Here is a 12818-nt window from a genome sequence, read left to right as displayed (position 1 = left end):
TTCTCCAAAAGGTAAGACACAGAGTCACATCAATAATCAATGATTTTTTTTTAACAGCTCTCAGAATATGGCAAGGAGACAGAAGCCTGTTACTTCCCTCAAACAACATCCACTTGCATTCATCTTCGCAGAGACAGCTATAGCCACAATGAGTTTGCACATAAGAACAAGTAAAGCAAAGCTAAGAGCAGTATCGATCTGAGTGTAAGTAATGGTGCTCTGACTAATTATACAAACTCTTCAGTCCCTTTCGGTTATCCCCAACTCCGCTCTTAAGCTGTTCATTTTTTTTGCTAGGCAGTACTAAGGTGTGACATCGCTGCTCTAGTAACTTTCTTCACAGTACTGCATGTCAATAATGGAAATGGTTTCTAATCAATTTAAACTGCACACAGTACTTTAACAGAACAAGTTTATTACTCCCACTCAGTAGTTCCTGGGGGCTTTGATGTTAAGTCATACATAATTCGAGAAATACCAGGAATCTTCTTAATCTCAGTGACCATCTTTAACACCACCTGTTAAAAATAAATAAATAAAAGTCAAGATGTACTGTATGTCCAACAGCCTAAGGGTTTGCAATTTAAAATTAAAATGTGATTTATCTGCACTATTACCTTCCCTATGTATGGACAGTCTGTGATTAATATCATAGTGAACACTGTTTCTCTCTATAATAGATGCTAGTGATTTAAAATAGTACCTATTCAGGTTTGGAACATAAACAGGTGCTAGTCTGAAAACTGACTTGTTAACAGACCACAAGTGCTTAAAAACATTTACAGCAATTTGATATTGCTACGGTATGCAAGCCTGTGACTTTATATGTTTAAACCAATACTCTCTATATTATTTGTGGCATACTCTCAACTACACAGGAGGAGAGGATGTCCTGGTCACTTCACTGGCTAAAGATTTGGCAAATTTGAGCATTAAGGAAAAATAGCCACCAAGCCACAATTCCTAATCCATCTATCTACCTAATAAGCAAAGTCTCTTACAGTATTGGAAGACTGGCCCACATAACAAAAATCTCAGTTTCACTATAAGTAGCAACTTTATAATTAGCTCCTTCTGGACAGTTTTGTGGAGAAAAGTAATGAAAAATGGAACTGGAATTCGTAACAGAAAAATTCATAGGTACCCAGCCATAATGCTATAAAATCTCCTCTTTATTTCTAGAACACTCTTCCTTCAGCCCTAGAGTTTTCTTAAGAAAAAATATTTATAAGATAGAGGTCAGCAGGACTAGAAAACTATAGATTACAGTTATTTACAACTATGTAGTAATAAGACATTGAGAAGATATTTAAATTTAAGGCCTTTTTCTGCCTGCTAAGTATATTAAGTGGAGATGGTGTTGGGGGGAAGGGGGGACAGAAAACCTATCTTATGAACAGAGAACCAACTCCAGAAATACTTTGTCACATCCTAGTCACTAATTATAAAATGTATAAGGTACTGAAAATGTGTATTAATGTTTAAAAAAAGTACATAAATTACCTCTACAGGGATCTCATTACCAGGTGTTGCAGGTATACCAGTCATGAAGTCACTAGTAATAAAGGTTCGAATAACCACAGATCTCTGGCATGAAGGCTGCTTCTGAAGTGGGTCCCGATCAAAATGTAACGGTGTCAAAATCACTGGCATCTGGCTAATTTTCCCAGCATATCCTAGAAAAAGGCATACGTAAGAACCAATCACTGCCCACAGAAAAGCACTGTAATGCAGTCCTTCCCAGTAGTGCTTCCAGACAGCATCAACATCACACACATTCAGAACCCAGTTAAAACGGCCACCATGCCCTGAATTGAAGCACTACCACAGCATTCTAGGGAGACCTTAATGGCAAAATTACAAAAACAAAAAGAAAAGTAGAAAAACATAAAAACATGGCACCATGAAAAGGACACTGAAGAGCAGAAAAGAATAGGACCCTTTATAATAGGGGAGGCTAAAGTAAAGTGGAGCACTGCACTGTTCCCCCTCAGCTGATGTGACGGTGTGCAGAGCAACTCTACAAGGTATTTATTTCAGGTACAGCTGCAAATGGCCACTTAGGTAAACAAATTTTATTTAGAAACCATTACAGAACCATTCACTATAGGAACAAAACCATTTCAAAATCAGAAAGTTATACCTTTCTCCTAAAACCATAATGCTAAGCTTCCAAAACCTACTGTATTATAAACAAATGAGCAACTTACCAGACTCCCTGAGAATATTATGAGCTTCAAAATCCGCTTGGCGTAAAGTACTAAGCACTCCTGTTGTCAAGAAAGTGGGAGTAACATCTGTAGGAGGTTCTTTAACCGGTGGGCCAAAGATATAGACAACTCTAATGAGATGGAATTATAGGGAAACCACATTTTAGTATAAGAAACAAGGTGCACCATGTTTATAGCAGCACAATTGGGAATAGCTAAATGTTGGAAAAAACCAAAATGTCCATCAACAGCACAACAGATGAAAAGGATGTGGTATTTTTATACAACAGAATATTACTCAGCTATAAAAAGGATGATCTTGAGGCTTTTATCGGTAAATGGAGGCAACTTGAGACTATACTCATAAGTAAAACAAATCACTCACATTTGTAAATATTGTCTCCCTAGTGTGAAAATAAATAATAATAAAAAACTGAAAGAGTAATAAAATCCAAAACATGTAACAAATATGTTAATAATGAAAAGTGTTCAAAAGGAAAGAAATGGGATAGGGAAAAGGAAAGGCAAGAAAGGACAAGATTATATGTATATAAGTACACACATGTAACTATGTATAAGTGTGCAAGATAGATAACTATAAGAGTAATTCTGTTAGTTCACCAAAAAGAATGGTTTGTGCTGTCAATGTCTGTCTGTTCATTTTTAGATATTGGACCTTGAACAACTACTTTTAAAGTAACAGTGTGAAATATATTGACTAGTGTTGATTTCTGTTTTTTTCTGAAATTCTGTATTATTTCTACCCTTTTTATTTTGCTTTTTAAAATAAAAAAAAGAAACAAACATACAAAGTGCAGAGTATAACATTCTTTCCATGCCTCTTTCCTACTCACTTCAGCTCCCTAAGTACAACAGGATATACGGTACAGGCAGATCTGTATTTTATATACCTTCCTCAGTGTGTTCTCTGTGCAAAGATGTAAGCAATCACTACAACCTTTGTTTCACAAAATGTGCTAATTGTTCATGTTCAACCAGACCCGTGGAAACAGGGTCTTCGCAGAAATAATCAAGTCAACCTGAAGTCACACTGGAGTAAGGTGACCCATACTCCAAAGATTGTGTTCTTCCAAGAACAGGAAATTTGTAAGCAGAAGAAAGAGGGAGGGTCATGTGAACATGAAGAAACAAATCAGAATTATGTTGCCAAAAGCTGAGGACTAAGACACTACAAGCTGAGGGACCACCAAGACACTAAAAACAAGCAAGAGAGCGTCCTTCTCTAGAGTGTTCAGAGAGAACATGGCCCTGCCAATGAATACCACCTTGGTTTTAAACTTTTGGGCTGTAGAACTTATATGTAAAAGAAGAAATTGCTGTTGCTTTGAGTCTTCCAACCTGTAGTAATTTGTTATGGGTAGCCCTAAAGTAACAAACATGGTTCAACAAATAAATAGGTTTCTTTATGGCAAGACTTCAGAAACTGTAACAGGCTAACATGTACTCCAAGTGAAGTTAAAACAAATTTCTAAAACCTAGTCGGCCAATCTTTTCTTCTCTGCTTTGAGAAAGTGATCCTAGAGAGATTCTCATTTACACTTCACTTAAAATTCATTGGAATGCTAGACCTTGTGGCACACACCTGTCATCCCAACATTCAGGAGGCTGAACAAGAGGATCACACAGGGTTACACAGTTCAGGACCAATCTGAACTACATAGTGAGAACCTGCCTCAAAATATGCTCGCCCTCCAAAGAAAGCACTGAGGTAGTACATGTGCCTATTTTCTTCCAGATGGCATGTCTCACCAATGCTTTAAATAAATGTTTGTTTAAAAGACATGAAGATACACTGCAAGAGTTAACAAAAGAGTCTGGAACATAATCTGAAGAAACTAAAATCGGACAATTATAAGAACTTGAATTACACCTTGCCAGGTTTGTAGGGATGTTCTGCAACCTTTACCCAGAAAACAAAAGAAAGTTAATTGTCCTTTATTCTTTTGCCCTTACTGTTTTTAACCTCTCTAATACTATGAATTGAGCCCAGGGCCTTCACAATGAGCTACAGCCCCAGCCCTTTCCTTATTCTGAGGCAGGGTCTCACTGAGTTGCTAACTTGCCCAGTCTAAGCTTCAGTTTTAGATACTCTTGCCTCAATCACCCAGAGCGCCGGGATTGCAAGTCTGTGCCACTAGGCTAGGCAGCCCTGTTTGTCTTTAGCAAAGGAAACAGTATCTCCTGGTGAAGTTTAATAATGTTTTGAAATAAAGTATCAAAGAAAAAAATAGCATTAGAAAGTCACACTTCTTATAAACAATACAGTTCCTAGAGTTCATAAATGACCCTGGATGAGAAAGTGATTAGGTGAGAATGCTACAAACCTGCTCTTTTCACCTTCTCACTTCTTTCAAGAGTGACTGTTGGCATGTACATGAACATGTTAGCCACTCTACAGAACAGCAAAATCAGAACCCCTACTTGTACAAAAGATTCCCTCATTCAAAATGGGGGGGGGGGATGAAAAAGTATTTTAAAACTGCAATTCTCAAACAAGACATAGTATCTAAAGTCTACAAAGACTTTTTTTTTTCCTTTTTCATTTTTATTGGTACCGGGAATCGAACTCACGATCACCTGCTTGCAAGGCAGGTGCTTATGCCACTGAGCTAAATCCCCAGCCCCTACAAAGATTCTTTTAATAGCTTGCTAAATTCTTATTTAAAACTATAGCTTTGCTGTGCATAATGATGCACATCTGTAATCCCAGCACTCTAGAGGCTGAGTCAGAGAATCACTGTGAGTTTCAGGCCAGCCTGGCTACACAGTGAGACAGTGTCTTAAAAAACTGAAAAAGGAAAGTCTAGTTTTAGTTTGCTGACAGGCTTTTTATTTTTATTCTTTTATGACGAGGAATGGCTGAGTTGAAAGGAGAAGCAAGCAAAGGTAGAAAACAGCACAGAAAAAAATTTAAACAAGGTTAAGTGTTCTTTAGAAGAAGAAAAAGAATTAAAGCAAAAATGGTATAAATTTTAAAAATACTAATAATATATTAAAATAGTGGAAATAAATTTAGTGAAAGGGAGATGAAATATGAACCATTATTCTAAACAAGGATAATTCCAACATCTATCTCCTTTCAAACCAGTAAACTATAAATCTACCACTATTTACACTAATATTTCTTTTCTTCAGTTTATTAAAAGTACTGCTGTATTAGGGTCTTCGTTCATCTAAGTACACTTTTAATTTTTTACTGGTACACGTTTCTAGTGAGGTAGTGCGTGTGCCTGACAGTTTTTACTCTCCCTTCCCTTCCCTCCCTACATCTCTTGGACCCCTTCATTCACATACATGTAGTACAGTACATGTTTGCACCACATAATGATCAAGTTCCTTTTAGGGAATTGGTATACACACACAACACTTCACAACCTAGCCCCGTCTTTAATCTCGATTTTCTCCCCTCCCTTGCTTCCCGTCTCTTGGTTCCCTGGCCCTATGGTAAAGAAATGAGTATACTTTTCAGTATACTAGTAGTAGGCCTGTTTCCATCAATAAAAACTTGGATTCCTTCTAACTTTTTAGCAGTTAACTCTGATAGGGTTACACTAACGTACGGTTCCAATTTCTAAGATAGACGAGTAAAATGACAACTCAAGTAACTATTACTGGTTGTAATATAATACTCATGAAGAAACTTTAAGAGAATGAGTAACTCTGAAGTAACCAGCAAGCTGACAAGTAAGATTTTTGGACTATAACTGAGATTGTGTATCTGTTGATATACCTAAGAAATTAATGTACAATTAAAGAAAAATTAAGCCTAAAAATATAAATTATATATTTAAATAGCTATTTTAATGATATATGTTTCTGATTTTCTTTGGATTGTTCTTTTTGAGACAGTGTCTCATGACGTAGTTCAGGTTGGCTTTGAACTCAGTAGGTAGGCCTAGGCTGGACTTGAACTCGAAGATCCTCTTAACTTAGCCAAGTGCTGGGATAATAGGCATGCACCACCATACCTAGCTTGTTGGATTACTCTTAAGTTAACCAATGTCTATTTGTTATTCCATAACCTGTATAAAATTTTGCAGTCCTTCAGGAACAAAGCATGTTGCCATAAAATAAATAGCACAAATTGCTAATCTGGAAGCAAGCTTTAAAGTTACTTTAATATTTTATAGTAAAATAAAAATCTTATTTCTACATTCAGTATTTTTAAAAATAAACAGATGATTACAGTGTGATAAAAGATGAAAACACAAGATAATAGTGAATGTTTGCCAAATAACAGCCAAAGTACGCATCTGAACAGAGCCATCCATCCTAACTATAATTTATCTCTACATTTAGGCTCTGGATCTTTTATTAAAAGGAAGATCTTTTAAAAAATCACCTTTCCATTACTCCTCACATGTGTTCCTTACACCCTGTTCCCACGGAACATACCTGTTAATGTTGTGACACATTCGAGGTATAAGTCTAGCAAGGAAAATAAGAGATTCCCAGTCAGGTTCATCTTTGCTGGAGATTCCACACACATAACTATAGGAACGACAATCACCCTGAAAGCAGAGATAGAAGCAATGATTTTTTTTATAGTTTCACAAGGGTCAGAAGATGGGTTGGAAAAATATAAATGGTGCCACTTAATTTTTTTTTGCCTTTTTAATCTGAACATATTGTTTGAATAAAAGCATACTCTAGATGCTTCCCCAATGATATAAGCAGATGCCTCTTTCAAGGGCCTACATTCTATTTCTCTGACTGTGTGCTTTTAAAATTCCACCTACATGCCTCCAAGTGATGCATCCTGAAAATCCTTTTTCTGTGATGGAAGTTGGCGAACCTATAAACCTGCATAGGAGGTGGTGAGCCAAGGCTCCCGAGGTCTGCTTTGAGGACCCTCTTGGGCCCTGTCCAGTGATACTTCTTTTGATAAACCAGTGGAGGAGATAAATGAGGCACCGATACTGACTTTGATTATCAAAGTATGATGGATGGTTTATCTAACGACATAAGGAAATTCCAAATTAAAATCCCATAGCGAATCCCACCTGAATGAGTTTAGACAAAGCATCATGGTGACATATCCCAGATGTTTACTAGTATTCAATTCCAAATACCTGCACAATCATGAAGCTAGCATATGTAATGTCACAGAAAATCTATCCACATTTATCAGGTAAAGGTTTCTTAGGTGGTTGACAAAAACAATTCATAAAACTTTTACTTACCAATTTGTCTAGTAAAAAAGCTTAAAAATTTAACTTAAAAGTAAGTGAATAAGCCAGGTGTGGTAGTGTTAAGTGAATAAGTCAGGCTGGGACATTTATAATCCCAGCATTCAGGAGGCTGAAGCAGGAGGATCACCTAGAGTTCAAGGGCAGGCTGCGCTATACACTAAGTTTCAGGCCAGTCTGAACTATAGTGAGGCCATCAAAACAAGAAAAATGAAAACAACCTAGAGAACCATCAATTGATGAACAGATAAAGAAAATGTGGTACATATACACAATGAAATGCTACTCAGCCACATAAAAAAGGATGAAATTCTGTCATCTCTGACAACATGGATGGTTTACCCAGAAGCGGGCGTGGGGGCTGGGAGTTAGGAAACGGCTAAACAATAGGTATACCACATATATAGTTGAGTAAGAAAATACAATTTGGTATTGTACTGCACAGTCAAGTGACTATGGGGAAGAGTAAAATACTGCATTATTCAAAACACTAGAATTTGAAAACTTTCACCACAGAAATGATAAATACTTGAGGAAACTTTTAACGGTGACTATAACATGAAATTATATATAATATATACATCGATATACATGTTCCCCATAGAAATAATTTTTGTGTCGTTTTAAAAATTAAAAATTCTTATAAACATTAAGCATTAAGCTAATAACTGACTACTTTTTCTTTGTCCATTTTAATTCAAGTAATTTGTTTTTTAAACACATCAAATCATCAAATTATAAAGCAATTTTAAAAATCTGTAGATTTAGCTGGGTTTGGTGACTTGTGCTTTACCTTTACACATATACTTGGGAGGCGAAGGCAAAAGGAATGCCCGAGCTGAAAGCCAGCCCACCCAACACAGTGAGGCCCTGTACCTACTAAACACCCGTAATATCAAGAGTTGAGAACGAGAATTAAAATTATTTGACAATTTGATAGTATCAATAAATGTATAAAATGTATATGCACTTTTTAGAAAATAACACTACAGAAATACAAACATAACTACTAAAAAGCCTATAATAATGAAAAACTGAGAATAGTTTAAATGTATGTTGGTAAAGCAATAGTTTCACAAAGGATACGTGAAATACGAAACAACTAATCTACTTATAAAAACACATAAATCTACAAAGTTCAGCTACAAGAAAAAATTAATGTATTTTGAATTTTTAAAAATATGGTTTATTTTTGGTATTTAGGAAATAAGCCTTGCCAGGGATTTAGCTCAGCAGCATAAGCACCTGCCTTGCAAGTGCTCGATCGTAAGTTTGATCCCCGGTACGAACGAACGAATGAAGAAATGAAAGAAAATAAATTAGCCTTGTACTATACAGTACTGGTAATGACATGATTTTTATGGACTTACAAGAGTCTCTGCTTCAATGCCCTCAGAGGCTAGAATAAGGAAACTTACTGTGCTTAAGACTAGCGGAGCCTGAACAAGCTTTCAAACTAGCATTTCAAAATTACTTAGAAACTTGTTATTTCCAAAACTACAAAATCTCTGCCTGCTGTTTAGTTCCTATACTGTTCACTCCATAAACATTTTATTAAATTGCCCTTTCCACTTTGTTAAATCTGATGTCTGCACTCTCATTTGGTTTTCCCTTGATATCTAGTTCAATGTTAGCCAGAGTGCAAATGTCAGAAACATTGTATCATAGTCAGTGAACTCAAGGCAACTCACCTGCACGCCTACAGTTTTGATTGGCAGCAAGAAGGCATTCAGTGAATGCAGACTGGTAATCTGCATTAGCTTCTCCTGATCCTCTTCTGTGGTGCAGGCTTTGACTCTTTGTAATAGCGTATGAGGCTATGAAAACCAAAAAGACTGCTAGTCAGGCTCCTAGAAATAAGGCATTCATTCTTGTGGTATCTACTACTGTACTTACTGGTTTTGTTTTGTTTTTGAGCCAAGATCTTGCTATGTAGTCCAGGATGGCCTTGAATTCATGGCAATTCTCTTGCCTTAGCCCCCCAAATACCTGGCACTTACTGCATTTTAATGGTAGCTCATACATGATGCTTCCTTGACTATATGTGCTATACATTATGCCAGAAATTCATTCCTGAGACTATAGCTAAGAAGTCAAAACTCAGGAAATACATGGTAGTTTTACATACATAAGGTTTTAATTCCCTGTTAATAAGGAGTGCTACTCTATTATTATCAAGCATTTTCTTTATCCTAGTATTTCTTCCCACAAATTCAATACTGTCTGAAACTAATATGACTCTGCCCACTTCTTTTGCTTATTTGCCTGCCATGTGTTTTCCCATTCTTTTACTTTTACTCCTTTTATCCCTGGGAATGAGTAGTATCTCTTGTAAACGCATATACTTGTCAGATTTCCTGTTCCATACTAATCATATTTTAGTTTTCAATCTAGATTGACAATCTGTCTTAACTAGAGGTGTTAATTCTTTTAATTAAATATAGGTCATTAATATGGTTGAACCTCATTCTGCTGTCTACAGTGGTACCTCGGGTCATGAATGTGATTCTTTCCCCAATTCCAGTCATAAACTGAGTTGAAGGAGAACTCAAATTCAATGCTTAAGTTCAGTGCTCATCTTACAAGGAAACTGGATCCAGTTCTTGTCCACTTGGTTTTACAGCCAGAGGCACAGAGAATACTGAGTTCATAAACTGAGGCACCACTAGATCCTGTAGTTTCTATTTGTCTCTTCTGTTTTTCCTCTTTGTTTGCCATCTTTTGCTGGTGATTTCACCCAAGCCCATTTATAACTCCGTGACTAAGATTTCATTTTTGCAGCCCCCCTAAATGTTAACATGGATTCGTAATTAAAGTAGTTATGCTCTTTCCTTCTGACAAACAACAAAGCATTTTTTGTTTTTGAGAGAGGGTATCACTACATAGTCTGAGCAAGCACTGAATTCACTATCTAGCCCAAGTTGGCCTTTAACTTGCAGCAAACTTCCTGCATCAGACTCTCAAGTGCTGGAATTACAGGCATGTGCCAAGTCCAGCTAACTGAAGCATTTTTGCTTCATATACTGTCATATAAACATCAAAAGGTATAGATCATTATTTTTACTGTCTCTACAGTTCATATTTATTTCATTTTCCTATTTATATTTTCTTTGCTTACAATTCTTCACATCTAAGACCTTTCTATTGAAGTCAGTTCTTTAGAACAATGGTTTGTCAACCACAGCAGAAAAGTCAAATTCTTAGGAACTACACATCCCATCCTGAACTAATTAAATAAAAAAATCCTAGAGAGATAGGGTCAAGAATAGTATACTTCAAAAATTCCCTCACATGATTTTAATATAAAGCCAGGGTTGAAAAGCATTACTTTTTGTTGCTTAAGTAAGAGACTATACTATTGGTAGTAAATTCTGTTGATCTAAAAACAACTTTATTTTGCCCTAATTCTAAAGACAACTGGTACTACAAGTAATTATTTCTCTAGGTACTCTGAAGTCTCCACTTTCTGTTGCTTTCCACAAAAGGGTTTTCTCTGTAGATATCGGATCTTTCCTCTGCAGTTTCTTTGTCTCGGGCAGTCTATAAATTCATGCCTACTAGATGTCCAATTCTTCCCTCTGTCCTCCTTGAGAAGTGGTATGTTTGCTGTATCTGAGGCATCATCACCTTTCATCAATTTAGAAAAGGATTTTTGTCCACTATCTCCTTCTGGGTATTTGTTAAAACTTTCTCATTGAACCATAACTTGTTCCACCTGTACTTTCTTTTACATGATCTATCCTGATTAATCTTAACATTCATCTTTGAATTCATGAATTCTCTATTTATAATTTCAGTTAAAATTTTCATTTCTGAAACTTGCTTTTTTTCCCAAATTAAGCCACTCATTTTTTGTAGTTAATAAAATTTTGGGTTTTTTTCTTATTTACAGCTTCTTTTATTTCTATTCATTTTATGTATCATTTGCTGACTGCAATATCCAAAATCTTTGAGGATCTTTTTGTTAATTATTTCCACTCTCATTCGTGGTGCCTTACCTCTCCATGTGTTTTGTCACTTTTTAAATGCTTATGCTGGTATCTGTTGAACTCTTATTTAGAGAAGGAATTCTTTAGGGACAAGTTGGAAATTAGTCCTAAAGGAATATATATTGCTTCTCGTCTTACTTCTTTCTCAAAGGACTACCACCCAGGTTCACTTAAAAATTCTTAACTTGAAGTTTTCAGACCACAAAGGTTATCTAACATCCCCAAATCTACGAAATTGGAAGAGTTTTCTATTCATCCTCATTTTGGGCTAAAGTGCTACTCAGTATGCAAATCTCTGATACAGTTTCTAGCTATTCATGGATAAAAGGTTTATACAGCTCCACAATAAAACCAAAAAACTGTTTAAAGTTCAGTGTGATAGCACATGACCATAATGCCAGTATACTGAAGACTGAGACAGGAGGACAGTGACTTTGATATAAGATTAGGTTACATAATGAGTTTGAGGCCAACTTTAGCTACACAGTGAGACCCTGCCTCAAAACAAAACAAAACCATGGACCACAATGGGATTAGCAATTCCCTCAGAAAAGAAGATAGCTTTCTTGGTGTGCTGAACTATCTTCCAATTCATTGCTGACTTCAAGGATTTCCCTTATTTTCTTTCAAAACATGAAACAATGTTTTAAAATACTTGATTTAGTATTCTTAAAGATTAGGGATGTCCAATTTCATTTGGCAAGATATAAAAGTCTGTATCTTAGAAACTATGCAGTATATTTTCTCATCATCATTTCAAAGCTTATCATTACCCTGAATTTTCAAATAATTCAGTTCTAATAAATTCACTGTAAATACAAGAGTAAAAATCCATTCAATTCCTGTATCAACTAGACATGCCAAATTATTACCTTCTTAACACTTGCAGAAAAATCAGCCACTATTTTCAAAATATTATTGGTTTCAGGAAAGTCTTTACAAATATAAGGTTCTTCAGCACATATTACTCTGATGGCCAGGCCAGGACCTAAAGACAAAGAGTAGAAACAGTATTTAGCAGAAGTTTTATATTCAACATAAAAGTTTAATATGGGAGAGGGTTTTTTTTTTCTTTTTTGAGACATGTTCTCACTGTGTAACCCAGGATGGCCCCACACTCTCACATTTTTCTGCCTTAACCTCCCAAGATTTGGGATACCATATCTAAGTTTTTAATGTATTTAATTTCAGAGCTGAAAATCTAGTTCAATGAAGAATGCATGGTTAACATAAGCAAGGCACTAGGTTTAATATCAAGCACCAAAACAAAGTATTTAATTTCAAATGTAGTTATTAGTCTCAAATCTAACTCATTTTTTAGAATGCTTCATTCTCTGCATATTAAGAACTTCCACCAGTTTTTGTCTTAGTATTCATTTATATATTTTTGTGTTGCTAGGAATCAAATC

The 12818-nt window shown here is 35.8% G+C and overlaps 1 protein-coding gene across 2 annotated transcripts in view; it reads right to left on the bottom strand.

Moving 5' to 3' along the window:
• Window positions 1-398: 398 nt before the first annotated feature.
• The window catches only part of Gmps (guanine monophosphate synthase), a 62874-nt gene continuing 50454 nt past the window's right edge, over window positions 399-12818 (bottom strand). For both annotated transcript variants that reach the window (XM_063249231.1, XM_063249232.1), the window contains exons 11-16: window positions 12282-12397; window positions 9112-9237; window positions 6627-6742; window positions 2211-2341; window positions 1504-1676; window positions 399-518 (exon numbers count right to left, since the gene is read on the bottom strand). In XM_063249231.1, the coding sequence (XP_063105301.1) occupies window positions 417-518; window positions 1504-1676; window positions 2211-2341; window positions 6627-6742; window positions 9112-9237; window positions 12282-12397 (764 nt within the window). In that variant the 3' untranslated portion in view covers window positions 399-416. The remainder of the gene's footprint in view (window positions 519-1503; window positions 1677-2210; window positions 2342-6626; window positions 6743-9111; window positions 9238-12281; window positions 12398-12818) is intronic.

The sequence above is a fragment of the Cavia porcellus genome, unplaced genomic scaffold (assembly GCF_034190915.1).
Source record: "Cavia porcellus strain 051 isolate PalLab524CR breed Dunkin Hartley unplaced genomic scaffold, mCavPor4.1 scaffold_5, whole genome shotgun sequence".
Taxonomy (NCBI): Eukaryota; Metazoa; Chordata; class Mammalia; order Rodentia; family Caviidae; genus Cavia; species Cavia porcellus.
Note: the sequence above shows the minus strand (reverse complement) of the source record. Positions and strands in the feature narration are given on the sequence as shown.